At 46.0% G+C, this 22,562-nt stretch overlaps 10 protein-coding genes across 10 annotated transcripts; 4 read left to right on the forward strand and 6 right to left on the reverse strand.

Moving 5' to 3' along the window:
• Positions 1–48: 48 nt before the first annotated feature.
• PSV08DRAFT_142317 (uncharacterized protein) lies at positions 49–261 on the reverse strand (the record flags this gene model as incomplete). Its single annotated transcript, XM_066091824.1, has 1 exon — positions 49–261. A coding segment is annotated over one exon (213 nt), but the record flags the coding sequence as incomplete, so codon positions are not given.
• Positions 262–1,071: 810 nt separating this feature from the next.
• PSV08DRAFT_219997 (uncharacterized protein) lies at positions 1,072–1,973 on the reverse strand (the record flags this gene model as incomplete). Its single annotated transcript, XM_014217485.1, has 2 exons — positions 1,783–1,973; positions 1,072–1,732 (listed from the first exon to the last, which is right to left on the reverse strand). Exons 1-2 carry the CDS (start codon positions 1,839–1,841, stop codon positions 1,072–1,074), a joined length of 720 nt encoding a protein of 239 aa, XP_014072960.1. The 5' UTR covers positions 1,842–1,973.
• Positions 1,974–4,607: 2,634 nt separating this feature from the next.
• Positions 4,608–6,082, forward strand: PSV08DRAFT_400644 (uncharacterized protein). The gene is made up of 4 exons (XM_014217527.2): positions 4,608–4,659; positions 4,724–4,921; positions 4,987–5,113; positions 5,167–6,082. The coding sequence occupies exons 2-4, from the start codon at positions 4,878–4,880 to the stop codon at positions 5,827–5,829; spliced, it is 834 nt and encodes a 277-aa protein (XP_014073002.1). The 5' UTR covers positions 4,608–4,659; positions 4,724–4,877; the 3' UTR covers positions 5,830–6,082.
• Positions 6,083–7,331: 1,249 nt separating this feature from the next.
• PSV08DRAFT_387743 (P-loop containing nucleoside triphosphate hydrolase protein) lies at positions 7,332–9,702 on the reverse strand (the record flags this gene model as incomplete). Its single annotated transcript, XM_014217479.2, has 3 exons — positions 7,332–9,060; positions 9,108–9,355; positions 9,403–9,702. The coding sequence occupies 3 exons, from the start codon at positions 9,700–9,702 to the stop codon at positions 7,344–7,346; spliced, it is 2,265 nt and encodes a 754-aa protein (XP_014072954.2). The 3' UTR covers positions 7,332–7,343.
• Positions 9,703–12,703: 3,001 nt separating this feature from the next.
• On the forward strand, positions 12,704–13,328 carry PSV08DRAFT_408686 (ribonuclease III domain-containing protein). Its single transcript, XM_014217526.2, has 2 exons — positions 12,704–12,988; positions 13,037–13,328. Exons 1-2 carry the CDS (start codon positions 12,781–12,783, stop codon positions 13,273–13,275), a joined length of 447 nt encoding a protein of 148 aa, XP_014073001.1. The 5' UTR covers positions 12,704–12,780; the 3' UTR covers positions 13,276–13,328.
• Positions 13,329–13,672: 344 nt separating this feature from the next.
• PSV08DRAFT_199271 (uncharacterized protein) lies at positions 13,673–15,242 on the reverse strand. Its single transcript, XM_014217525.1, has 2 exons — positions 14,486–15,242; positions 13,673–14,429 (listed from the first exon to the last, which is right to left on the reverse strand). The coding sequence occupies exons 1-2, from the start codon at positions 15,183–15,185 to the stop codon at positions 13,696–13,698; spliced, it is 1,434 nt and encodes a 477-aa protein (XP_014073000.1). The 5' UTR covers positions 15,186–15,242; the 3' UTR covers positions 13,673–13,695.
• Positions 15,243–15,759: 517 nt separating this feature from the next.
• Positions 15,760–16,039, forward strand: PSV08DRAFT_220011 (uncharacterized protein; the record flags this gene model as incomplete). The annotated part of the gene is made up of 2 exons (XM_014217524.1): positions 15,760–15,867; positions 15,916–16,039. The coding sequence occupies 2 exons, from the start codon at positions 15,760–15,762 to the stop codon at positions 16,012–16,014; spliced, it is 207 nt and encodes a 68-aa protein (XP_014072999.1). The 3' UTR covers positions 16,015–16,039.
• Positions 16,040–17,600: 1,561 nt separating this feature from the next.
• On the forward strand, positions 17,601–18,497 carry PSV08DRAFT_199277 (uncharacterized protein; the record flags this gene model as incomplete). The annotated part of the gene is made up of 2 exons (XM_066092019.1): positions 17,601–17,765; positions 17,814–18,497. Coding segments are annotated over 2 exons (849 nt in total), but the record flags the coding sequence as incomplete, so codon positions are not given.
• A 754-nt stretch (positions 18,498–19,251) lies between these two features.
• PSV08DRAFT_400649 (uncharacterized protein) lies at positions 19,252–19,865 on the reverse strand (the record flags this gene model as incomplete). Its single annotated transcript, XM_014217499.1, has 3 exons — positions 19,252–19,562; positions 19,611–19,776; positions 19,824–19,865. 3 exons carry the CDS (start codon positions 19,863–19,865, stop codon positions 19,282–19,284), a joined length of 489 nt encoding a protein of 162 aa, XP_014072974.1. The 3' UTR covers positions 19,252–19,281.
• Positions 19,866–20,901: 1,036 nt separating this feature from the next.
• PSV08DRAFT_408691 (kinase-like domain-containing protein) lies at positions 20,902–22,209 on the reverse strand (the record flags this gene model as incomplete). Its single annotated transcript, XM_066093809.1, has 2 exons — positions 20,902–22,102; positions 22,160–22,209. The coding sequence occupies 2 exons, from the start codon at positions 22,207–22,209 to the stop codon at positions 21,241–21,243; spliced, it is 912 nt and encodes a 303-aa protein (XP_065949480.1). The 3' UTR covers positions 20,902–21,240.
• Positions 22,210–22,562: the final 353 nt, after the last annotated feature.

A 22,562-nucleotide genomic window follows, 5' to 3' on the forward strand; every position in this document is an offset into this window, starting at 1 on the left:
TTTCTGGGAGAATAACTCGAAATAGCCTACACGGCCTGATATGTAGTTCAATGTGTTCTTGAGCTCTCGCATGAGACCGACCAAAACTACACTGCCTACATTGAAGAGCCGGAACAAGAAGACTCTGAAGTTATAATTATAGTTATCAAGAACGAGAGCATGTACTGCTTCCAAGTGGCGATCGCGGGTACCAATACCGACGTCGAGAACGCAAAGGCGGTCTGTTCCCAAGCAATCTTGTATAGGAGCACGAGGGATGATCCTGACCTGTATCACGCTGTTTACGACAGCCTTACGCATATGGTGTCCTTCTGCCGATGTAGCCCCTCAAAGGAAGACATCGAGGGCGTATCCTGTTACTCAATGCACAGAGAAGCAAGTAAGGTAACACAGTGGTTAAAGACGTACATTGTCTCAAACGCAGAGGTCTTGCGTGGGTAAAGTAAGGGTTATTAAGGCTGTACATAGCTTGATTAAATATGCATTGGTGCTGCATAACCAGCATTAGTGCGCGCTCTTAGTGCAGCACACAATATCTTCCGGGTTGGTTTCCTAGAATCACCAATTCTGATTATTCTGTTTATATTGAGATCGTCTTTAGTTTGGATATCTCTCTGGTTGTCGCACATTACTGTCATTAGCAGTTGCGGCTTCATCCTTACGAAATTTGGGGCTGCTAAAGTATGCTGCACAGCTATGCGTATGTAGCTAAGCGCAGAAAGTCGGTGAACATGGGCAAGGCCTGACGCTACCTGGCGCATCGAGTCACGAAGAAAATTGGGAGAATCAGGAAGATATTTCCAGGATACATATGAGTAAGCTCAGTACTCCAGTAGTTGCTAGTAATGTCCGTCCTTATATGCCGGAACGCACGATGTAACGGGACACTTTTTCTTTTGGGTGCCCGACTCGCCACGGTGTTCACAACCATGCATCGTTTTTGTGGATGTGGAGTAACTAACTCATTTAAATGGAACATTCTATTTTCGACTCCAGCTTTCGCAACACGACAAGCTATCTTGAGTTTTCTTTCCTTCCTATGGGGAAACCACAACCTGCTTTAGCTACAGATTATTCGGCCTTTGGAGCGGCCTTAGAGGCGCCTTGCATGGGGTACTCGCTTTCCGGGGCAAATTTCTGGTATCGAAGCTCATTCGGCATGTCCGCTTTTGCTGGTTTACTTTCACCTATCCATAAGCATAAATACCTGCCCAGATCCGGATTATCACATAACAATTGACGAAACATGCCAGATTTCTGAAGCTTGCTGATCTTCGCCCCTGCGTACCAGAATATGTAAGCTCTCATAGGATCCTCTCTGGCTCTCTCCGCAATTTCTGTACATGCGATCCGGAGCAGTTTACAAACGCTTTCATCTGAGATGAACGTGTCGCTACTTAGTGACTGGACAAATCTCCAAAAAGAGTACGCCTTGAATTTCGGTGCCATAAGGCGTTCTCCTATGGCATAGAGGCGTGCCAGCGTCACGTATTCAGAGTAATGCTGGATCTCGCGGGAAAGAAGAGATCGATTGTGGTAAAGGTATTTAATAAAGAATCCAAAAAGCTCGGGATCTTCATCCACTAATTCAATAGCTTTTTCCTCTGCTTCCTTGAACTTGCCCGTCAGGCTGTTAGAGAATCTTTCTGATTCGGCAATGAGAAGGTCGAAATGGAGGTAGAACGCTCTCGACTTTGCAACGGTGACGGTCACAACGGAAGAGGTAAGGAACCTACTTAAGATAAGTGTTGCGCCACACGAGAGGCGATGGAAAAAACATACTGCGAGAACTTGGGCTTTTCAACCTCATATGACGGATTCTTAGGCACCGGTTCTGCCATGAGGCATGTTGTATCTATGTAATGGTAGCAGTCAAGGGATTGGGAAAGTGTGAAGACGTCGGTCTTGAAGATCTTAGATATGTATTAAAACGACCGTCATCATGCTCCTGTTAGTGATAGCAGCGGTCTTTTGTATTCTCGTGAAGCCAACTATAAGCACTAGCAACCCCGCAGAGAGGTACGCACCAGCGCTACTTGGATGGTGGTGTCCCAGGCAGAATAGGGCGAGGTCAAGAGTGTAGTGTCATAAAGTTTAGCGCAGAATCATCATCAAAGCGATTTTGGTCAAACTAGTTTGAAGAATCTCTAGTCCATAACTACGTAACTATGTGCATGCTTGACTAGTAGATGCCCAAAACTGTCGACATCCCACAGTGAGGGCTAGATTTTGCTCTATTGAGATGTCGTTGTTTTGAGCCTGGTGTTGCGCCACCAGACTCACCGCTAGCCACGGTTACGGCTCTTGGCACTATTGCGCCCACCGTTAGAACTTCACCCTAACGCCACATACGTGGATCGGGGGAAAAGCCCTAATTAAGAACATCTTTGAGTTCGCAAAAGTTCCTCTAGAAGAAATGTGACCCTTGCTAGCGTTGGGGCTGTTGCATGGTGGTGTGATTATCTTTTGCGGCACGTAACTAGTACTACGCGCCGTGGAGTGGCGCGCCGCCAAGACTGCTGATCGACCAGCGCGTTGCCCGCGTCGCTAGCATCGTCAACAGTGGATGGCAGCGCACAGCACTTTAGACACGAGCATTGGACATGAACACGCAACCCGGAGGCCATATCAAGCCAAGGCTAAGAGGAGAATCTTATTCCAAGATCATAACCCATACGGCATTCACCATACTTCGGGACCAGATGGATGCTCAAGCACCTCCTACTCGTCGACAGGTATTCTTAAAGTATCGTGAGCTCTTCACTGGTAAAAATGTGCCAAAGATAAAGGCGTATATCAACAACGTCGTCTCTATCCTCAAATCTCTTCTTGAGGATGGCGTGTTCCAATCTAAGGAGATGGCAAGTAAGCACTTTCCAGAACTTACCACAGGACGACCCTCAGAAAGACCAACTAGAGATATCTCAAAGAAACGTAAGGTGTCGCCTAGAAGGTCAATCGATATCAGACAAGTAGTACAAACTAAGACTATTAAGAATTCGAGTCCTAGGATTATATCTAGTATAACTATACTTTAACTATTCTCTTGTCTAATATATAACATCTCACATACTCGTATGTAGGAATTTCTATTATCAACAGCTAAGTAAAAAGACCTTTTTACGTAACTCCGCGACCATCTACATTTCCCTATAATACGCAACATCATATACTATCGCTATCTTAGCAAATTCTTAAAGAAGCATACTTTCGATTTATAAAGCGGTAGCTTCCTTCCTTACTCAAAAGGTGTGGCTAGGCTTGTGCAGCTGCAGTCGAGTTTACAAACTAGATACATATTATTAGGAAGCATCTAGACATTCTATCTAGTGGTTACATAAGTACCCAACAAAAAAAGTATTTTAAAGAAACCTTGCTATGCATTATTCGATTACGCCACACCGCAGTTCATTACCTACATCTTACCTCCTCTTAGTTACTAAAGCAAGTCCACTCCGCATATATACTAGCCGAAATCTTGCAAGAGAACGAGTGCAGAGATAGATTGCTCGGCGTGATGGAAAACTCTACTCACGGGAAGGGAGGTGAACGCCTCCTCTTCCATTTGTCATGCGTACCCCGCACTGCAAGCCGTTAAGGGATCAGATCATCGATCAGCTCGACAACCCCGTTTCTAATTAGTTTAGCCACTAGGATGATCGGGATCACTAGAAAAAACTTCTAACGAATGGGTTCAATTTATGTCACGAAACGTCGCTTTACAATAGAACGACTCAAACTTTATATGCAGTTAGCTAACGAGTTAGTTACCCCCGCATTTTCCTTCAAAAGTGTCACAGCGATAGTGCATCTACGATCATTGGTAGGATACAAGAAAATTAAAGACACTAAATCGGTTCGGTGAAAGTTTAAAGTACTTGCAAAACGAGGTTGGGCGCAGTCAAGGCTATGAGCGCTTGCGTAGTCCATTACATAATTGATACTCCTAACCAACGTCCGTCTCTGTGTATCAAAAACCCCTGTGTGCCAAAAATGACCAATCGGATCTCAAGGATAATGGACTTCTGTCTAGCCGTTACGATCCAATTGGTCATTCTTGGCACACAGGGGTTTTCGTCTCCAACTGCATCGTAAAAGCGCTATCTGTGGCACACACCCTGTAGCTGGTACGGGGAGCTACTGAGAACATCAAGGCTTTTCCACTTATATGTAGCGGTATATATCCAATACTTGTTCCGGCAAACTGTTTTATAGAACTATAGCAAAATAAGCTACGTGCAAAAGCTTTCTAGTCACTGATGGTTAAAGTAATTATCACAGGCTATGCAAGGCCCCCAAAGCAACATGCCACTGCAACGGCAACAGGGATGCACCACCTCAAAAAGAAAAAGCGATGGCTATAAACCAATGATAAACGAAGATGGTAGATAGCAGAAATATATGCACACTGATTTTACCGCTCCTCTGCGTGCAACAGTAGTCCTGTTCATCTCGGTATACAGGGTATCTCCCTATGCAGCGGGGGATGTTAGTTAGCGATAAACTGCTTACGAATGCATGCAGAGTGCGTGCTAGGTATTTGATCTCAAAATATCAAGCGCTGGCCCGTAATCAAGTACGCAAAAGATAGCTAATATCCAACTGCCGGAGTGAATTAAGTAAAGAAAGCACTCAACGACGCTGAAAAGCAATCTTAAGGTATAATTGCGCCCAGATTACGTGCTGCTAAACCAGGAGACAAAGGCTTACTGGTACACCTTAGGTGCGAGACACTACTTGGCTACTGTAGTTACTTTCTTCCACCTCGCTCGCCGCTTGGCCTCTGGGGATCGAGGTGATCTCAACTCGGCCTCTTCTTACAACAGTCTTCTGTTGCGTTTCCTTTTGGTCCCTTTCACCCACGTTTCCTCGACAAAATGGCAACTACACTGCAAAAGCAGTTGCTCGACTCACTCAAAAGGTGTGTGGATTTCGTTGGAAATTTCGCTCCAATAACTGTGTCGATGCTATGTAACACTTATACAGTTCTTTAGCATCTGGCACCTATTCCGACTTCAAAATCACGTGCGGTAGTGATACATATAAAGTACGCAAAGTCATCGTCTGCAATCGAGCAGGGTTTTTTGCACGTGCGGTTGGTTTTGGTGGGCAGGTAAGTGACTTTAGACACTGGTTGTACATCCAGCTTAGCTAATGTGAGAGGAGGAAACCGAGAGCGGCATACTCGACTTACCCGAGGATGAGCCTGAGACTGTAAAGCTTCTCATTCAATATCTGTATGAGCGTGGATACGAACCGCAGCTACCTCTGACTGATGCATCATTTTCTATGGTCGCCATTTCCACGCCTGTCGAGCATGGGAAGTCATCATCCAAAAAACTAGACTACCATCTCGTCTTCCCCCATACCTGTTACAACGAACATGATTATTGTCATAACAGTAGACTCTGTCCACACCATTACTGCGGTCAAAATTGCGATTATACATGCAGGGGATTTGCTTGTCCGATCTGCGATACTCCTGCACTCACCGGATCGTCATCACAACTTCTCATATACAGCAAAATATACCAAATGGCTAACAAATACGAAGTTGTAGGCCTGAAGGAATTAACGAAAGAGAAGTTCAACAAAAGCTGTAGTCATTTCTGGAACACCTCAGATTTCCATATCGCAGCAAATTATACTTTCTCAACTACACCCGAAGGCGACGGTGGTCTAAGAGATCTGATTAACCAAAGCATTGCCAAGCATATGGAGCTCGCTCAAGGAGCCGCGATTAGGAAATTGCTTACGCAATTTAATGGTTTGGCTTTAGGCATCCTGAATGCAAAAAGCGAGGAGTTGGGTTGGAATACGAAGTCGTAAGGGCGGTCTTCACGGTTTTCACAGGACTGACTTGGAAGGCTGGCTCTGAGAGAGAGGGGACAAAAAATCTTGATCAATCGGAAAAACCGGTAGATTTGTGGAATCGCAAGATCTTTCCTGGCTTCGCTGCTCGTCTAGCCAGCGAAAGTAATTTAGGCTTCCAAAAAAAAAAGGTTGGTGGTAACTACCTACTAAACATAACGATACTGGTGTCTTCCAAATCTACATGAACAATATCAACGTATAAATCTCGTGTCCAACAACGTTATGGCTGTGTAACAGACTATAGCGGCCTGAGCAGTACCTACTTATCAGCATCATCAGGAGCCAAAACTTTTGCCTAATTAGAAGTCATTTCTGCATATCAACGTTAAAGCGGGCTAGATTTTTATGGCTCAGCGTGGTGGAAAACTGTACCCACGGGAAGGGAGGCTGATGCCTTCCCTTCCATTTGTCGTACGTACCCAGCACTGCAAGCCATTGGTGGGTATGTAGCAGTCGATTATGGGAGGAAGCTACGGCCACTCTCTACATAAGATAGCTCATGCGGGTGGGTCATTCTACTAGGGTGCGTGTGCGCTGACGGATTGGCACTGACGCTAAGCCCTATCTACTGCTCAGGCAGCGAGCTTATCCGTATTCGACTATTTGCGAACGTGAGCTGCCGCAACAACCATATCAGGTTAGCATCGCTATCTATAAATGGAGGTTCCTATTCTGTGAGGCCTAGGACTTGGTTATGTATATGCATGGATGCATTCAGCTTGATACATGTCTATAAATTTTTGGCAACTACTTACACTCTCATGCACTTGCAGCTTCCGCTTTGCGCACGCGGCTCAATTGTTATCCCACGCGGGACACGGACCGGCCTAGTGTACGCTTGTCCAAAGATAGTTAAAGCATGTAAATGTGATGCGTTGATTGGTCTGAGAGTTCGAAAGAAGACGCATCGCTGACAGAAACTAATACTATTTGGGTAAGATTACTGCCAAGCCACAGAGGCTTAGCGTGGGATCAGAGGTCGCCTGCTTACAGAAACCGGAAGCTGCAACTGCATGAGAGTGTACCTAGTTATTGCTAATGGAAGATAGATAATTCATACAAAAAGGCTGGGCATAGAGTTGAATGGAATTAATGGTTGCTTCTCTCCTGGAAAGAAAGAACCAGCCCAGCAATAAAGGAAGAATAAGTTAGTTAACTAGTTTCTTGTTCCCCACTATTTGAACTTTCCACGTTGCTATGCATTGTAGCAGCTGGTGCCAATCTTCTCACCGCGATATACTCTAGCTTTTGTATATGCTGCTCAAATATGCACTCCAATCGAGTTTTCATCAATTGGCAGCGTGGATCTGTTGTTGTACTTGTTGTGATTTGGTGTGCGAGGTTGTGAAATTCAACAGAAATCATGACTTAACTCGACAAAGGACTTTCTGTCATGCATCTGCTTTGATTAAAGCATAGTAGACTCTGGACCAACAAACGCAGAGATCAGTTGTGTGACTTCTATATAGCTATCGCTTCAGTCCTCCCATCGCTTCTCTGAACGTTTCTAAACCTTTCTCCAGCATACTCTTCCTAGACTCCAGATGAAGGCGCTGCTGCGTGATCTCAGGAGACTCAGCAGCAATAAATTCCACCTCTTTCTCTGTCATCTGCGTCACAACCATAGGGGAAAGGATGATTTCAGGGAGGGGTGCAACCAGATGGCGCTCAATAACAGCCTTGGTGATAGCATTGACGAAGTACTTAATCTCATCTTTGTAGAACGCACGCTCAGTATCGAGAGCTTCCTGGCTTGAGAAGACGTCCATGTTCAGCTCTATCGCTTTTTCCATGGCCTCTGTGAGTTTACCAGGGTCAAGATACGTGTATACGTTCTCGTCGTTGCGATGATAAATGCTGGTTTCTGAGGCTTTTGAGGCTTTCTCCATGATCTCCTGGTGCTTGCGTTGACGCATCTTCTGTACAGTGGTGGTGAAATAGTGGTTATAAGTAGCTGGATGGCGAGCTTTGTCCTTGAGAATCTTGTGCAGTTCTTCTTTCGCGTCAGAAAGAGCTTGGGCTAAAGCGCCATCTACGTAGAGGCTAGTAAGCCTGTCTTTGAACTCACATGGAGCAGCATCCTGGAGAACCATATCGATGAACTCTCTACAGGCACTTGCAATCGTGTTGACATGCTGAGAAGCAATCTGCTCCCATGGTTGGGACTGCTCCCAGAAAAGCTGTGATATCAGCATTGGCTGAAACGTGCCAGGAAGCTCGTGGCCACGGGAGCGCTCCAGGGTCTTCTTGACCCATTCAATGGCCTCTCGGCGTGTAAGCTCTTTAGGCTTGGGAAGGAGCATGAGCTCTGGATGTTCTTCGAGATTTTCAAGCTCTTTTCGTGTTCTTATATCATCTTGAATCTCTTGCTCTTCGTCACCTGGTCCAACTCCAAATGTGTACTTATGACCCCTCAAGCGCATATTGCTAGCGAAATCAATGTTGAGGTGTTGAATCACGGCCCGAAAGCGTCGGATGTTTTCAGATGCATCAACAGCTGCGTCCATGTTGATCGGTCCAAAGAACGACGACTCGTAGTAGCCTTTGGTAGCAGAATTCAGGATATCGCTTATTCGCATGCTGATCTTCATCAGGACCATGCGCTGCTCATGAGTGGTGTTGCGCCTGTCCCCTAGTTTCTCAATCTCTGCAACGGTACCCTGAAGCTTGTTGACCATTTCATCCTTTAAAGAAGGAAGTTCTTTGATCAAATGGCTAAGTAGCACCTTACTGAGACGCTCGCGTAAAGAGCCAATGCCAACGCACTCACGAGGCAGTTCGGCGTAACGACCCTTGCTAAAGAACAAATCCTCGTCTGCGTTACGCTGCTCAAACGAAAATTGCATCTGGTTATCACCACGGTTCTTCAGCATATGCCAACCCCGCTCTAAGTATATGTCTTTGTTCTGGGCCAACTCGATCCAGGTCAACTCGTTATCGGTGCCTTCGCGGAGGAAGTCAGGCTTCGTGATGATGCCAAGGGTACGACGGCCCTGCTCGTCGATCTTGCGGCAATGGTCGAGAATGATTTGATTGGCATAATCATTCTTTGCGCTGACTACAGCCAAGATAATCGTACGCGGATTTTTCATGTACTCCTTAACCAGATTTAGAATCAGCTCTTTGTCGGTTTCTGTCTGTGCTTTGTTGGTAGCATGGATGAGACCTGGGAGATCGACAAGAGTTCTAGTCACGCTTTAGCATACCTTTAGCGTATCGCATTAATAACGTACAATTGAGGCCTGGCTGGACCAGTGATCTCAACCGATAGCACGTCACGAGAGAATGCCCTCGAATTGATTCCACCTACGACTCCCAGGCCCATCGCTTGTGTTGCCTCTTCGATCACATCTGGGAGCTGACTGAAATCGTTCATAGCCTTGCTGAACGACTTGAGCTTGGCTTGCTCCGACTTTGGGCGAAGCTTGTCTGGAGTAATCGTGATCGTGCTGGTCGACGACGCAGAACGACGTAGGATGATCTAAATCTCATTAACATGATATCCAAGACAGTTGCGATGTCACCCACTTCAGTTGCAAATCTCGTGCATAGGTTCTCCTTGCGAGGAAACGGAATCTCGGTAATAGCCTCAAGTACAGAGCTTTTACCTGATGACTGGTCGCCGCACACTACAAGCTGGGGGAGTTCCACAATGCCACTGAGACCTGTACGTCGCAGCTTGTCTACGATATCCATGACTTTCCGCTGATCTGTAGACTGCAAAGCGTGCAGAGAGCTCGTGGTGACAGAATCCGGGTCGATAAGCAGCGGCGTAATTGGCGTCTCGACGCCTTCATATTCGGAATCGCTAGATATACCACTTGCCATATTAGTAGGCAACATCCTTATAGAGGTAAAGGAGATAACACTAGGTTGTTAAAGTCGCCTGGAAACGATAACAGAACGAGTAGCAGGGTTAACAAGATATGAATGCAAAGGTTTCGCTATAGTTAGTAGAGGCGGAAGAAACAGAGAAGCACACATTATGGGTGGAAGCAACCCTTGGCCTCTTATAATGGCCCGAGAATCTAGATGAGACTAATGAGACTCTGAGTTACTCTAATTGACTCACGATCTGCCTTGAAAAGAAAAGAAAGCCGGCCAGTAACATCCCATTCCAATAATTGGACAGAAAGCATAAGAAGCGTAGCCATCTTGCAGGACAGACCCCGTCATACCTGCTTCGCAGTTCTTGCATTCTTCTCGATCCATATATCTGCGGGTTTGCGTAATATTATGCATGACTACATTTCCGCATCTCGCGTCCGTGTGATGAGCTGGATTACGTATCACAGGAGGGTAGTTTATGGGATTGGATAATGCGAGCTAGGTCACCACATAAACTAAAGACAATGATCATTCATCCACCTCCGCACTATCACATCGGGCCACGTGTCTTGACCTGCTGTGTGACCCCCTGTCCGTGATGATTGCACAGGAAACTTGATGGAATGGCGCTGCAGTAGAAAGCCGGATAACTAGTTAGTCATGTATGCTGATACAGTCTGACTAGCCGTGACCGCTATTTGATAGCCCTGTCATTTGCCAAAGGACAAATCTCACACGCTCGTAACGGAGATTTCTTGAGGGCTAGTATGTAATACTGCAGCGACTCTCCGCCGTGCCACCTATTTGGACTCGCGCCGCGGAAGATGCATAGAGACAGGCATAGGACGATGGCCGTGATGCAATTCAGGTGTCTCCCTCAATTCGCTCGAGCCCGTTAAGGATTTCATCATCCTCGACGCGAAGCTGAAATTCTAGTGCACTCTACGTAAAGGGTGGACCATTTGTTGCAAGTCACATCCTCATTTGCAATGTGCATGCAACCTTAAGTATCTTAAAGAACGCTAGTCTTATCGCTTACCCACTTAGGGCGCCTTTTGAGCATTCTCTACCCCAGATGATTAGGCCAACGTACTTTCATGCCATTGGCGCTAGTGTACGGGTGCTATGCAGTAGATTTTGATCAACAACCGCACGTGTACAATACTGAATGCTAATGTTCACTCATGTGTGCCCAACAACTGTATGTCGCATTAGCCTCAATCTTCTATTCGCTCATGCATATATCTTTCGCGCTAGGTTAGGAATGCAGATTAGTTATCGAGATAGCTAATGACAGACCAGATATGAGCCTGCCTGCATTCTGAAAAAGCATCTGAGCAATCAGAATCGGCAGATCTTTTGATTCAGTCTAGAAATTGGGCACTTACTAGCTTCTCTATGAATTATGAGCTGACGCTGGCATCTTCCCCCACCCTCTGTGAATGCGAAGTTACTGCTGAGCACTTAGCGATATATACACCCAAAAGTGAGACAAACTTACCTTTTACGTGACAAAGAGCCTGGTCCTCATTAGATAACCCGCTCCAGGCGTATGCACACAGGCATCCTCCATCAACTCCATGGCTGCTTCCCATTCTATAGTAACAGTGGAAGAGACAGAAATTGTTTCACGTGCCAGGAAATCGAAAGTGTAAATCTTCTCGTGTCAATATTGCGCTGTCGAGATGCTTCTCACATACTGAAATCAGCCTTCCATGTACGTAATCACTTCACTTGATAATGTGCGAGGTGTAGAACAAGCCACTTAACTGTAAAGCAGCAAGTGTGGGCTGTGAGTGGCCACAACTTGCGCTAGAGTTCAGGTCTGCGGGGAAAGGCTCAAGTGCTCACTTTCTTTCTTTTCTTTCTTTTCTTTTTATGCAGCATCTCTCGGCATCCAGTCCTGATGCATACATGTGTGACATGGAGGCACCGATGCGGGTGCAGCCATAGCACACCACCCTGCAAGCACAATGCTGCCTTCATATCATACTTGGAAAAAGCACCTTCTTTTCCACCGCTTTCCTGTTCTGCAACGAGCGAGCTAGACGTCAACGAATGCATGCCTTTAATTGCAATGATGCACACTGGAGGTCTATCATGCACATCAGGACACCACACGACGATCGGTTAAATCGGGTGTCGAGTCTGATGATTCGGTTTCAGTTCAAGCCTATGGCTCTTAGCTCCAATAACAGCGTGAGCAGTGATAAGCGATCCCGCGCTATCAGCGGAGGCTGTGGCCCAACGATTCCCAAACCTTGCTTCACAGTGTAAGTACAGTATTGGCCATTGCATGCACAACTAGCAGGTGATTGTGGGAGAATGAAGCTACGGTCACCCTCTACGTAAGATCCGTTGATCAGCGCGCTAACTCCGCTTTTAGTCTGACTAAGGAGCTGATTAAAAAATATTAGAAAACTTTCTAACAAATGGGTCCATTCTATGCACGTATGGCAAAAGCGTCATGCAGCCACATAGTACCATAGTGAAAAGTTCCCTTCACTGCAGGATTTGTTTCAATAGCACGGGCTTAGGCTTCTTCGTCGATACCTCTCTTCAGCAGGACCTCCGCACAGTTCTTAAATACTTTACCGATAGTCGCTTGAATTGCTTTTCTCGCAGTCCTTGCACCTTGCAACACTTCTATTGGTTGATACGAGGAGTATGATTGCAAATGTCTGTAAATTAGACTGCAACTAGATAATTGGATTTACCTCGTCAATGAGAATTTCATGGCAATAGACTCGGATAATTGTATCACATAATCATGAGTAATCGTCCTCTTCATCATGTGAACAAGACTAGTCAATGTAGGGATTCTTTCGAGTTTGGTACGCTTTAGTCGCAATCGTGATCATTATGCGAGATCTGATCTTAATGTAACAAGTTCAAAAACTTTTCAAAAAAAGCAATGGTAGAATAACAGGGCTCACAGATCCTCTCTGTTGTTTCGTGGGTATATAAGGCAGTTATATTTACAACATAACTACTGTTTTTTAAGGGATAAGAATTATATATACTCCACAACTTTTACAAGCTATAGCTTTCTGATTTATATTCTTCACTACAGTGAGAATGGGAGAACATCCTGTTGAGACCATCCTCCAGTATCATTTCTCCAACTCTGAATTACTTGACGAAGCATTACTTGCTGCAGGGGCGGCAGCTTCAAGCAAAGATATAGAAGGCGACGTTCAAGGCAATAAGCGTCTGGCTCTATTAGGAGATTCCGTTCTCCAAGAGGTCGTTCTAGAGCCCTGGTACAACTCTGAGGAAAGTACTGGTGGGTATGCATGTCTTTGAACATTCTTCAAAAAACTAACCTTGCTAGATAAGGGCCATGATAGAGTAAAAAATCTATGTAGAAACACAAAATTGAGCCAGATAGCACACAGAAGCGGAATATCAAGTTATATTACGAAAAACCCATCCCAAGAAGGCCAGGTGCCCCAAGAGACTGCTGCGTCAACAATTGAAGCGCTGGTAGGGGCGATTTATCTTGATAGTGGAAAGGACATATCGATGGTTAAGAAAGCCCTTAAGGTAATTGGCTTTTTTGAAGCAAGTTGATGATATATTGAGATGTGTCATGCATAGAAAAGTTATGTGTATTAAATGCAATGAGAATACCTATCAAAAATATTTCAATTTGGTTTTTGGGATGTCGGAACAGCTTTACAAGAAGTACGAGTTAGTACAAGCACACTAGTTATGTTGAATTCCTAGTCCGGCATAGCTGTTATACCAAGTTTTAGGTGCAGTAGTTGGGCTTGGTGTATTTGGATAGTTTTTGCTGCGAACCTGTAGAGCAGCTATTTAAGTGCATCTTTAGTGGTGTAAGCTTATAAATATAGCAAAGACTCACCTTGCGTTACAACTGCCTATTTGGTAAGCTAAGAAGAGGGAGAGAAGACGTATAATGTAGTGCCACCATGATAACATAAACTCACACGAAAGAGTGAAGGCTAGACACTGGCAGCTAATAGTTATTTAATCTGGTACTGTATTTAATTTCTCTCGTATTTTCACCATAAAATCATCTTTCGCCCACTTCAAAATTCGGGTCAGGCAGGACACCAGCTCCCGCACGTGAGGTGGGTGTGTTATGCGCCACGTCCTGATATTGTGCATATGAGTCATCTCTCCGAGTTTGAAATGCACCCACAGCTCATGTACTGGACCCTCAGTTGTAACAGAGAAACAGAGTTGGGGTTCTGCTGGAGACGCGGATTCTGTGGACAGTGCGGCCTGGTTCTCAAGGTCATCCAGTATTTTCAACATACAAGCGGCACCAATAGCAGCTTGATTCTGCGCAGCCACCAGACCCCCATTCAGGCTCAAACCCTTCGTCTCTGCAATTAAAAAGGGGAAACGCAAGCCCATGGCAGCCGTATGCGGATCGCTCAGTATCGATCCAAAGCTTTGTTGTTTGGCCAACCGAACTCGATGCGATGGCGCAAAATCTCTGTCTTTGAGCCCTACTACAATGTCAGGCTTTGGCGTTGAGATGTAGAACGGGTCGGCAGCTTCGCTGCTGGTCGTACAGGCGATGGAAGGTGTGTACGGTTGCAGTGAAGGCACTGGCCCTGGAAATCCGGAAGCTGATTGTAAATCGAAGTCAGCGAGCACAGGTGTCGGCTGTGGAAAGCGAGGCGTTGACGCGTCGCTTTCATCGTCGGGTTGGGCTACGCCAGGCGGCGAGGGCTTGAGGTCGGCGTTCCAGACTGGAGGGAATATTAGCGTCTCGGAACAATGCGTCAGACACGATCTGCGAACTTACGTTTCTCTGATGTATGACATTGGAAGTTATCTCGTGCTAAGTCGCCCATAAGGCTGAACAAGCTGGCTTTCCAGTCCCCTTCAAGCGAACAACTTCTTGCGTGATAACGCGACTGATCTAAGAATCTTTTCACATAGCTTGCCTGCTGCGAGTCGTCGTCCGCTATGCCAATCCTGTCCTCTAAAGACTCTGCTTCTAGTATATACCGCACTTTGCGTTCGACATCGTGCGGAAGTTCAATCAGGTCGTCAATAAAGACTCCAGCGTAAGACATATTCTGATTACGGTACGTTTGTGGTGACGTTCGTTTGCTAGGGCTAGGCGTTCGAGATACACGTGCAGAACGTTTAGAGGAGCGTCTTCCACGGCTGGACGAAACAGATCCGCTTCGTGGTGTTGGTGGTGCCATCGTGTCAGCCTCACAGCTTATGATCCAGTGTGCTATTGACGCTGCTTTCTCATCTGGCTCATCTGACACAGGCTGATGTGTATTCTTAGGCGCGTCTTCGGTGCGTGCGAATGATTCTGAGGATGCATGTAATGATTGTGACGCTGGGTTTGATACTTTCGGTGGATTCGAATGGGGCGGAGATGTATGGCGCGTCTCGGGGTTGACAGCTCGTAGTTTGCGACGCTTCGAAATGTGATTGGTACATCGTGATTGCTGCACAGTGTCGATATCTGAGATTGAGTGCTTCATGCTTACAAATAAGTTGTGAAGGGCTATAGACTTATCAGGTTGTGCAAGCTCGCCGTTAATGGTAGCAGCTCTTGTTATTGATGCTTTGAGAATCATAGCAACCGGAAAAATCTCGGGAATTAGAGGTTGGTGCGGGGGCGATGTAACTGGGCACACCGGGGTCACAAGAAGCTTGGCTCACGTCAGCCCCACGAGTAAACTCAAAAACCGATGGTATAGCTGTCCCACAAACCATTTGCGACCGACTACACCAATAAATCTTAGGTGTGGGTCACCGACCATATACCACCAGCGCGACTTACAATATCTGTGCTAGGTAGCATTCGCTTGTCTGCTCGGATAGCGCTGCACGGTCAACAAAGCCTAGTTAGCCGTATCATTGGCCCTACAACTTCTTTTTCCACCGGATCAGTTTGTTGATGCATCTTTGGAACTATTAATTGTTGTTTTCTTGCCAATTACATAGAATTCATCACTTATGTACATATTGTCCTGATCTATTCTATCGACCCAATTATACGGATCATTCATCCAGCGGAAAAAGTATTTATCGGAAACAACCGTGTAAAACAATATGCAACTCACTACCACCCAACTTGCACAGAGAAGAGAAAGAAACCGAAAGAGTCAGCGGAGATCGCGCCAAAAAGTGAAGGATGAGATCGATACTCTCAAACGCCAGGTTCTGAATCGACTGTTCAACGTTAGACAACCTCGTTAACAGCTTTAGAATAAAGACCTTGAGTTAAACAACGTGTCGCTACAAGAGCGGCTACGGCATGCACTAGCAGCCATCGATGTATTGGAAAATGGTGCGAGTTTACAATAAAATGCCATCTTGAGGTAGAGAGTGCATACCTAACCTCCTTAGCTCGATCTTCAATTGAGGCAAAAGCATCCGTTCTATCACATACCAACTCTCACATGCCACCCATTTCGATTGACGCTTTAACATCTCATTATCAATTATCAACTTTTACGAGCTGTTCAGTCTCAAATCCCGTGCAGCTATCGTCAACGTCACATTCTAACTACGAGTTGTCGAATAGAGACACCTTGCCATATTTGACTTATTCGCGTGGCTTTTATGATAGAAGTGACTGTGTAGACGGAGGTCGCTTATGTGAAAGCAATGCTCAATATGAAAATAGCTGGGAGTATAGCTCTTTGCATTTATCGCCAGACGTTTCCGAAGCCGCGAGCATTCTGCCTAAGGACTCGGAAATATAAGAGATAAAATAAAGAAGAAAACAAATTCCGAAAGAATTAAAAGTTTTGAAGCTGAGAATCTACTATTCCTCCCAAGCTGCATAAGCAAAAGGAACAAATGTATCTTGTGCATAAAATTACGACTAACGTCCATCTATGTGTAACAGAACAACCGCCGTAGCGGAATGATATTGACTCCTTCACCACCTCAAACATGGGAGTGTAACTATATAGAGCTACAGATAATTCTTACTTATAGATTAGTTATCTACTACTATAGTTATACATTGTTGGATTAAAGCTATAAATTACAACAATTAGGGCTTGGGGTTAGAGATCATAGTCAGAGTCACTATTCGCGCCTTCGCTATTATTCCCTGCTTGATTGCGGAATTTGGCATGTCATGGAGCTTCGGTGGTATGAGATAAGGATTCAATTGAGGAACTTCCCATGGCTAGGCACTAGCGGTGCAGCATACTTGAAATCAAGGACTATGAGAGTCGCTCCGTACAGATGGAAGCTGATCATTTGGCCTGGCATATAATTAGGCATTGCACAACGGCGATTCGCAACGAAAGCGATCAAGCCCCTGGACAGGAACTGGCCTCGGGCGTTTGCAAAGCGTCACCCAGGACTCGCGCGGAGAAGAACTAGGGGGATGGGTTATAATTGTCATGACAAGAACAAATAGCACAAGGTCACATCTTAGTTCAAGGTGGTCTGGCAGGAGCTGAGTAGGCCAGACACGGGTTATCTTCCAGAGAATGCCTATAACAATGACGAAACAGGGGTCATGCTGTCCAGATTAGGCTCATTTACGGTCCTCGTAGGTAAGGATAATATACGAGACTACAGAGGTGCCGGTCTAAAAAGGACAACGGTAACTTCCATTGAATGTGTTTCGGCAAGCGGCGAGTATCTAAACCCAATAGTTAGGTATCAAGCCAGCCTCTACTTATCGGAGCTTATTCCCTTTCAATCCAGACAGAGTGCTCGAAAGGTTATCCGAGGCCTGTTATCATCTGACAAAAGCCTGCATATAGATTGGATTCGTGTCGTTCGGTCATTGGACTACAGCGAGATAGTTCTGTTACACGACATAACTGACACTCGTCATGAAGTGTGGCAGATCGCGAGGTAGTTATCAGCCACTCTCTTCTCTGTTCTACAAGCTGCAGATTACAAAATCTGTCTCTGATCCCTAGATGGCCATAAATCTTGAAAACTACGTTCGCGACCTCGACTACTTGATATGTGGTAATTTATCAGATCTCACCCTGAACTTTGGCGATAAGAGCTGGCAGATCCATAAAGCTCTCGCAAGCTGTCATTCCAAATGGTTTCGCAAGGCTATTACTATCGGCTTCGAGGTAAGTAGTTGTGATCTAAGACAAATTCAAGCCCTAACTAGATTATAGGAGACAGACAGCGGAGTGGTTACTTTACAGGACGATATCGAATTTACGGATGCCGTTGACTGCATGGTGTCGTACGTCTACGAAGCAGGCTACAACGCCTCTAAATACAGCACGTCCGAGTCCCTCCTTCATGCACAAGTTGCTATACTTGCTGACAAGTACGACTGTGCATCCCTTTACGATCTTGCAAGAACATCATTCGCAAATACCGTAAAGGCCGTTGAGAGCGACGACTGGGCGGTCATTGCTGATTTTACCTACGACAACACGTCTACAGAAGTACCAGCTCATGTGGAGTTGCGGGGTCTGGTAGTTGCTGCCGTTGCGGGTCGCCACTCCGTGCTAACGTCAACCATACGAAATGAGAGCATAGTAGAACTTCTCCGTTCAAGTGCGGACTTGGCGACCGACCTTCTGCTGGGTGGGCTGGGACCAAAGGCGAAAGACGGCTCTGAGCACATTTTTTTGTGTGACCATTGCCATTATGTCCATGCTGGATCCCGCAATTGCTCGAACGTGGTGTTTGGGGGCAGTATTTTGGGAGGTTGTCCACAGTGTGGACATCCATCCGGAACAACGTCGAAAAGATACACACACAGGGTTCGTGTTGTTTCGGCCTTCTCCTGTCCTTTTTGTGATGGAATCCATACTGTAGCTCCTATGGAGCCTGAGTCTGCGCCTATAACTCCAGCCTGAACGGCGAATGTATACCATTAGAGTAGGCAAGAAGGCTATACGTTACTTTCAATGCTATTTGCCTCGGTGTAACAACATGGTAGAACCCAATCCGCTTATGACATTTTGTTGAAGTGGCATTGGCTTAAGAAGGCCTTCGATGGGAACGCTGACGGAGTCGACCCGCAGCAGCGCGCTCGCGCAAATGACGGCTTGGCCGCGAGGATTGTAGTAGGAGACGCTCTGCGTCGGTTGAGGTGGCGTCTTTGTTGTACTTTCTGTGCTGCTGTGAGATCACGTCAACGGCTTCGCAGTTGTGGAAAGCAGAGAGGGCATTCAGACAGTCGAACTGTACCGACCTTCAAGTAGCTGTCGGTACCTAGTGTTAGGTAAGGGTGTCAGCAATGTGTCATCTTGCCGAAGGCTTGGCTTCAGCGAGGCATGGTTCAACCCCGTGTTCTCTGTTCTGGCACGCAAGAGCGATCATAAACGGCGTATTGCACACGTTATCCAAGGTAAAAAAAACTGTGTATTCCGCGTTATCCGGTGTCACGTTAGCAGGAATTGTTGATCGCTTTGATTGAAAGGCTTTAAACGAAAGTACCGAGTCGTCAATCTTATGTGAGCAGCGTTATGGCGCTTTAGGAATAGTCTCAGTACGTAACTAACCCAAGATGAATATAGTAAAATTCAAGACATGTGGAGAGGTTCTAACTAGAGACATCATCAGGATGTTCATCGGATTTTTTTGCAAGACAAAGTATATCAACCGTGATTGTAGGATAAGTCTCATCTAACCCTGTAAATCTTCTCGTAATCTTTTCCTAGGACGGTTTGTATAGTCATCAGAGCCGTAAGCTCTACGAACATCTGCCCATCTAACATTTTTGCCACTATTAGGCAAGCTCTTACGAGTGAGTTGTTCAAGAACTTCTTGAAGACAGGGGAACACATCGTGCATCTCATTTGAAATGCGTTCTTGCTGCCCTATTATGTCTCTCGCTTTGCTCAATAGATCTACCGCTTTGCCTAGAAGATCCAACGCTTCGCTACCATTCTCTCTGTGATGGTGTCCTACACGGCTTCTTAGTAGTATTTGATGCGTAGAGAGAACAATCTTACTGGCATCGGCATACGAGGCTGCTTTCTTTGTCTCGCGCGACCTGCATTCGCTGGACTGCCAGTCGCTTTTCTTGTTACCAAACCCCTTGGTTGCAGATTCTATTTCTTTTGGTTCTAGAGCTGGATAAACAATATCGTCACTGACTACTGGAGATTTTTTGTAATTCTGGGATGATCAGTAATAACCACCAATCATGCAATGTAAGTGCATACTTGATACAACGTATCGTCCGGAATGGTTTCTTGAGAATCCATTACTTTCTTGACTTCGCTAGAAAGCAGGGACTGTGAGGTGTAAGAGTAGCCATATCGCTAGAAGCATCCAAAGCTTATTTATATACCAATAGTCTTGGCTGGTCTTGTTAGGTCGTCGCAGGTAGTACGTAATGGCATCTCAATTCTCACAAGGCTTGATAGTCCTATACAACGCGGCGTACATCATGCATACGTTTACAAGTGTTTAGACACATATAGTTTGTGGGGCAAAGTAACAAAGAGTGAGCATCGATCACCCTTTGGGGCTGAGTGCTGAGGTGGTAAGAACTGTCTGTTTCGTTTTGAGACTGACCTATTGGTGATAATCGTACCATTTCATGAATTTCCTATGGTAACAAGGTCATTTTGGAATAGAACTTGTTGTACTATACGTCCTCGAGCGGTGACTCCTAGATTTGAACCATTTACTTGGCTTCAGAAAGCGCGGCGATGACAGCTCCTTCGCTTGATCCAGCAGCCTCTGTGCCTCGTTCCCAGACACAAAGTTGGGGAGATGGTTACATAGTTTGAGTTCAGGATACCGGTATAGTTGATGGTGCCATCTTGGGCAATTGGGGCTATTAGTCTGTATTTGATAGCCTGTCGGGCTGCCTTCTTGAGGCGTGACGTGTGCTTCGAACTGAATTTGGGTTCTTCCAGGTAGATACGTCGGCTAGTATGGAGATGGAAGCGGAGATGATCCCAAATCTGTCTCTACTGCATCTTTTGTGTATTTAAAACAATCCCTTCACTTATCGTGCTCAGCCAGTCTTGCACTCTTCTCACACTTCTTGAATACATCTCAATACCACACTTCGAATACCCTACGCTGTGCGAGACCGATGTCGTACTACACGTTGTCGATTGGAATTTATGGAGACGGAGAAGACCCGAACCACCGCTCCCATTGGGGTTTTTTGATTTTCCGACAGGGAAACGAAGTTGGAAACCTTCTGCACGTGCAGCTAATCAACCTTGAAGGATTGATTTATTAGTTTGAAACTCGAAGCGGCCACCCACTAGAAAGCTAGACTTGCGAGGGGAGGGTACTTTTGGGTTACATTGAATCCACAAAGTACAATCAGGCTATAGATATCATATCAAAGGAACCAGCGCCGCGGAACAACAAAGTAAGGACACCGTTGCTAATGACTAGACACAATTCTGATTAATATAGGATCGATGTCAAGACTGGACTCTAGAGTGCGTAATCGCACTCGAAGCTGAGGAGTTACTCCCTGCCGGTACCTCAGGTTGGCTTGCAGAGATCGTCGGGAAGCCTTCCAAAGACGTTGCAGCAGTAGTGGGTGAGAGGTGGACCGCAGCAAGAAGGTAGAAGCTGAGGGCGACTAAGGGGATCTAGATTAGGTAAACCTCATAGTCCACTATATCGAACGAGCTCACGCTCAAGTTCTAAAAGTAAGGCATAAGTGTCATCTGGTATCTTTGGTATTATCTGATCGATCATGGAAGACCACAAAGAATTGCGTGCGCGCGACTTTGCTTCGAAGTATTCACGTTCGGGTATACTGAACCCCGAAACTCCCATGTCCAGGATAGCAACCACATTGACTTGGTTATCAACGAGTATGTTGTCTGGGGTGAGATCTCCATGGCAGAATACAGCGCATCCGTTCCCAAGGTGCTGAATTCTTTCTATTAGGTGCGCATCATTGGCATCGAATCGTCCATAAGGCCGAGAATTTCGAAGTGCATCGATAAGCCCGTTACAATATTCTGTACGCGACCTGAATGGGCCATACTCCCGATCTGGCATGTTTGCGGCAGGCAAATGTTGAAAAAAGACATCTCGACATGGTTTGAAGCCCATGGACCCAAAGAAGTCAGCCCGTAGACCCATCCAGCTCTGGACGAATCCTGAAAGTTGTGCAGTCACTCTTTTCACCTGTGTCTCGTTCAAGGTATGCAGAACATCATGCAGCGGTGTTCCAATCACCCTAGACATAAAGATATTGCCAAAGCCATCCCTTTCGTAGGCGCCGAAAACTTCTGGAACAGGCACATGGGTTGACGAAGCGATAAACCGCAAAGCTTCTGCCTCTGTGACCTTTACATTAGGCCCTCTTTTGAGTATGCGGTTAGAGTCTTGTAGGTGCCAAATTGATTTGTCAATCTTGTGCACAGCGATGTTCTTAGCTTTCGTCATATCAACGACAGTAGTAAGGTCGGTGTCGAAAATAACGGGCATGACAGGCTTTTCAGGAAAGGGGGCGTCGCTGACAAGTCTATTATTAGCACAAGGGGAAATGCGGCAGAGACAAGCATAAGCTTACCACGGAGGAGGAGGAGGAGGAGGAGGAGGAGGAGGACAAATTGGGGCCATGACAAAGCTTTTTCCAGCGAGGCAAATTTGTAGTGTTGTGGTGTTGCGGCAATCGAGGGACGCGCTACGGAAAGAAGGATGAATGCCCAAGGGCGGGCACGACCTGCATAAGACGCAGAACAAGGACGGCGCACAGGCCACCTTATGCGGCAGTGCGACGCTTAGGAGAGTACGGAGTATTACACCTTGTCCGATAGCGACTGCTCGAGCGCTGTTAGCAATGATTTATCTGCCTGTGTTTCAGAGTCACTAGGCGTGTGGCTAGGAAATGCGAAGACGCGAAATGACCTTTACTAAGTCGTGGGTATTGGTCAGACTTGCGCTGAAATCGTGATGCCTCCATCTCAGCCGCT

The sequence above is a fragment of the Bipolaris maydis genome, assembly GCF_028858645.1.
Source record: "Bipolaris maydis strain C4 unplaced genomic scaffold PSV08scaffold_4, whole genome shotgun sequence".
Lineage (NCBI taxonomy): Eukaryota > Fungi > Ascomycota > Dothideomycetes > Pleosporales > Pleosporaceae > Bipolaris > Bipolaris maydis.

Coding starts and splice junctions, on each gene's coding strand:
- PSV08DRAFT_400644 (XM_014217527.2), top strand. CDS start 4,878: ATGGCAACTACACTGCAAAAGCAGTTGCTCGACTCACTCAAAAG. Junction 4,922..4,986: donor TTGCTCGACTCACTCAAAAG/GTGTGTGGATTT, acceptor ACACTTATACAG/TTCTTTAGCATCTGGCACCT. Junction 5,114..5,166: donor CGGTTGGTTTTGGTGGGCAG/GTAAGTGACTTT, acceptor ATGTGAGAGGAG/GAAACCGAGAGCGGCATACT.
- PSV08DRAFT_408686 (XM_014217526.2), top strand. CDS start 12,781: ATGGGAGAACATCCTGTTGAGACCATCCTCCAGTATCATTTCTCCAAC. Junction 12,989..13,036: donor CAACTCTGAGGAAAGTACTG/GTGGGTATGCAT, acceptor TAACCTTGCTAG/ATAAGGGCCATGATAGAGTA.
- PSV08DRAFT_199271 (XM_014217525.1), bottom strand. CDS start 15,185: ATGAAGCACTCAATCTCAGATATCGACACTGTGCAGCAATCACGATGT. Junction 14,430..14,485: donor ATGTCATACATCAGAGAAAC/GTAAGTTCGCAG, acceptor TATTCCCTCCAG/TCTGGAACGCCGACCTCAAG.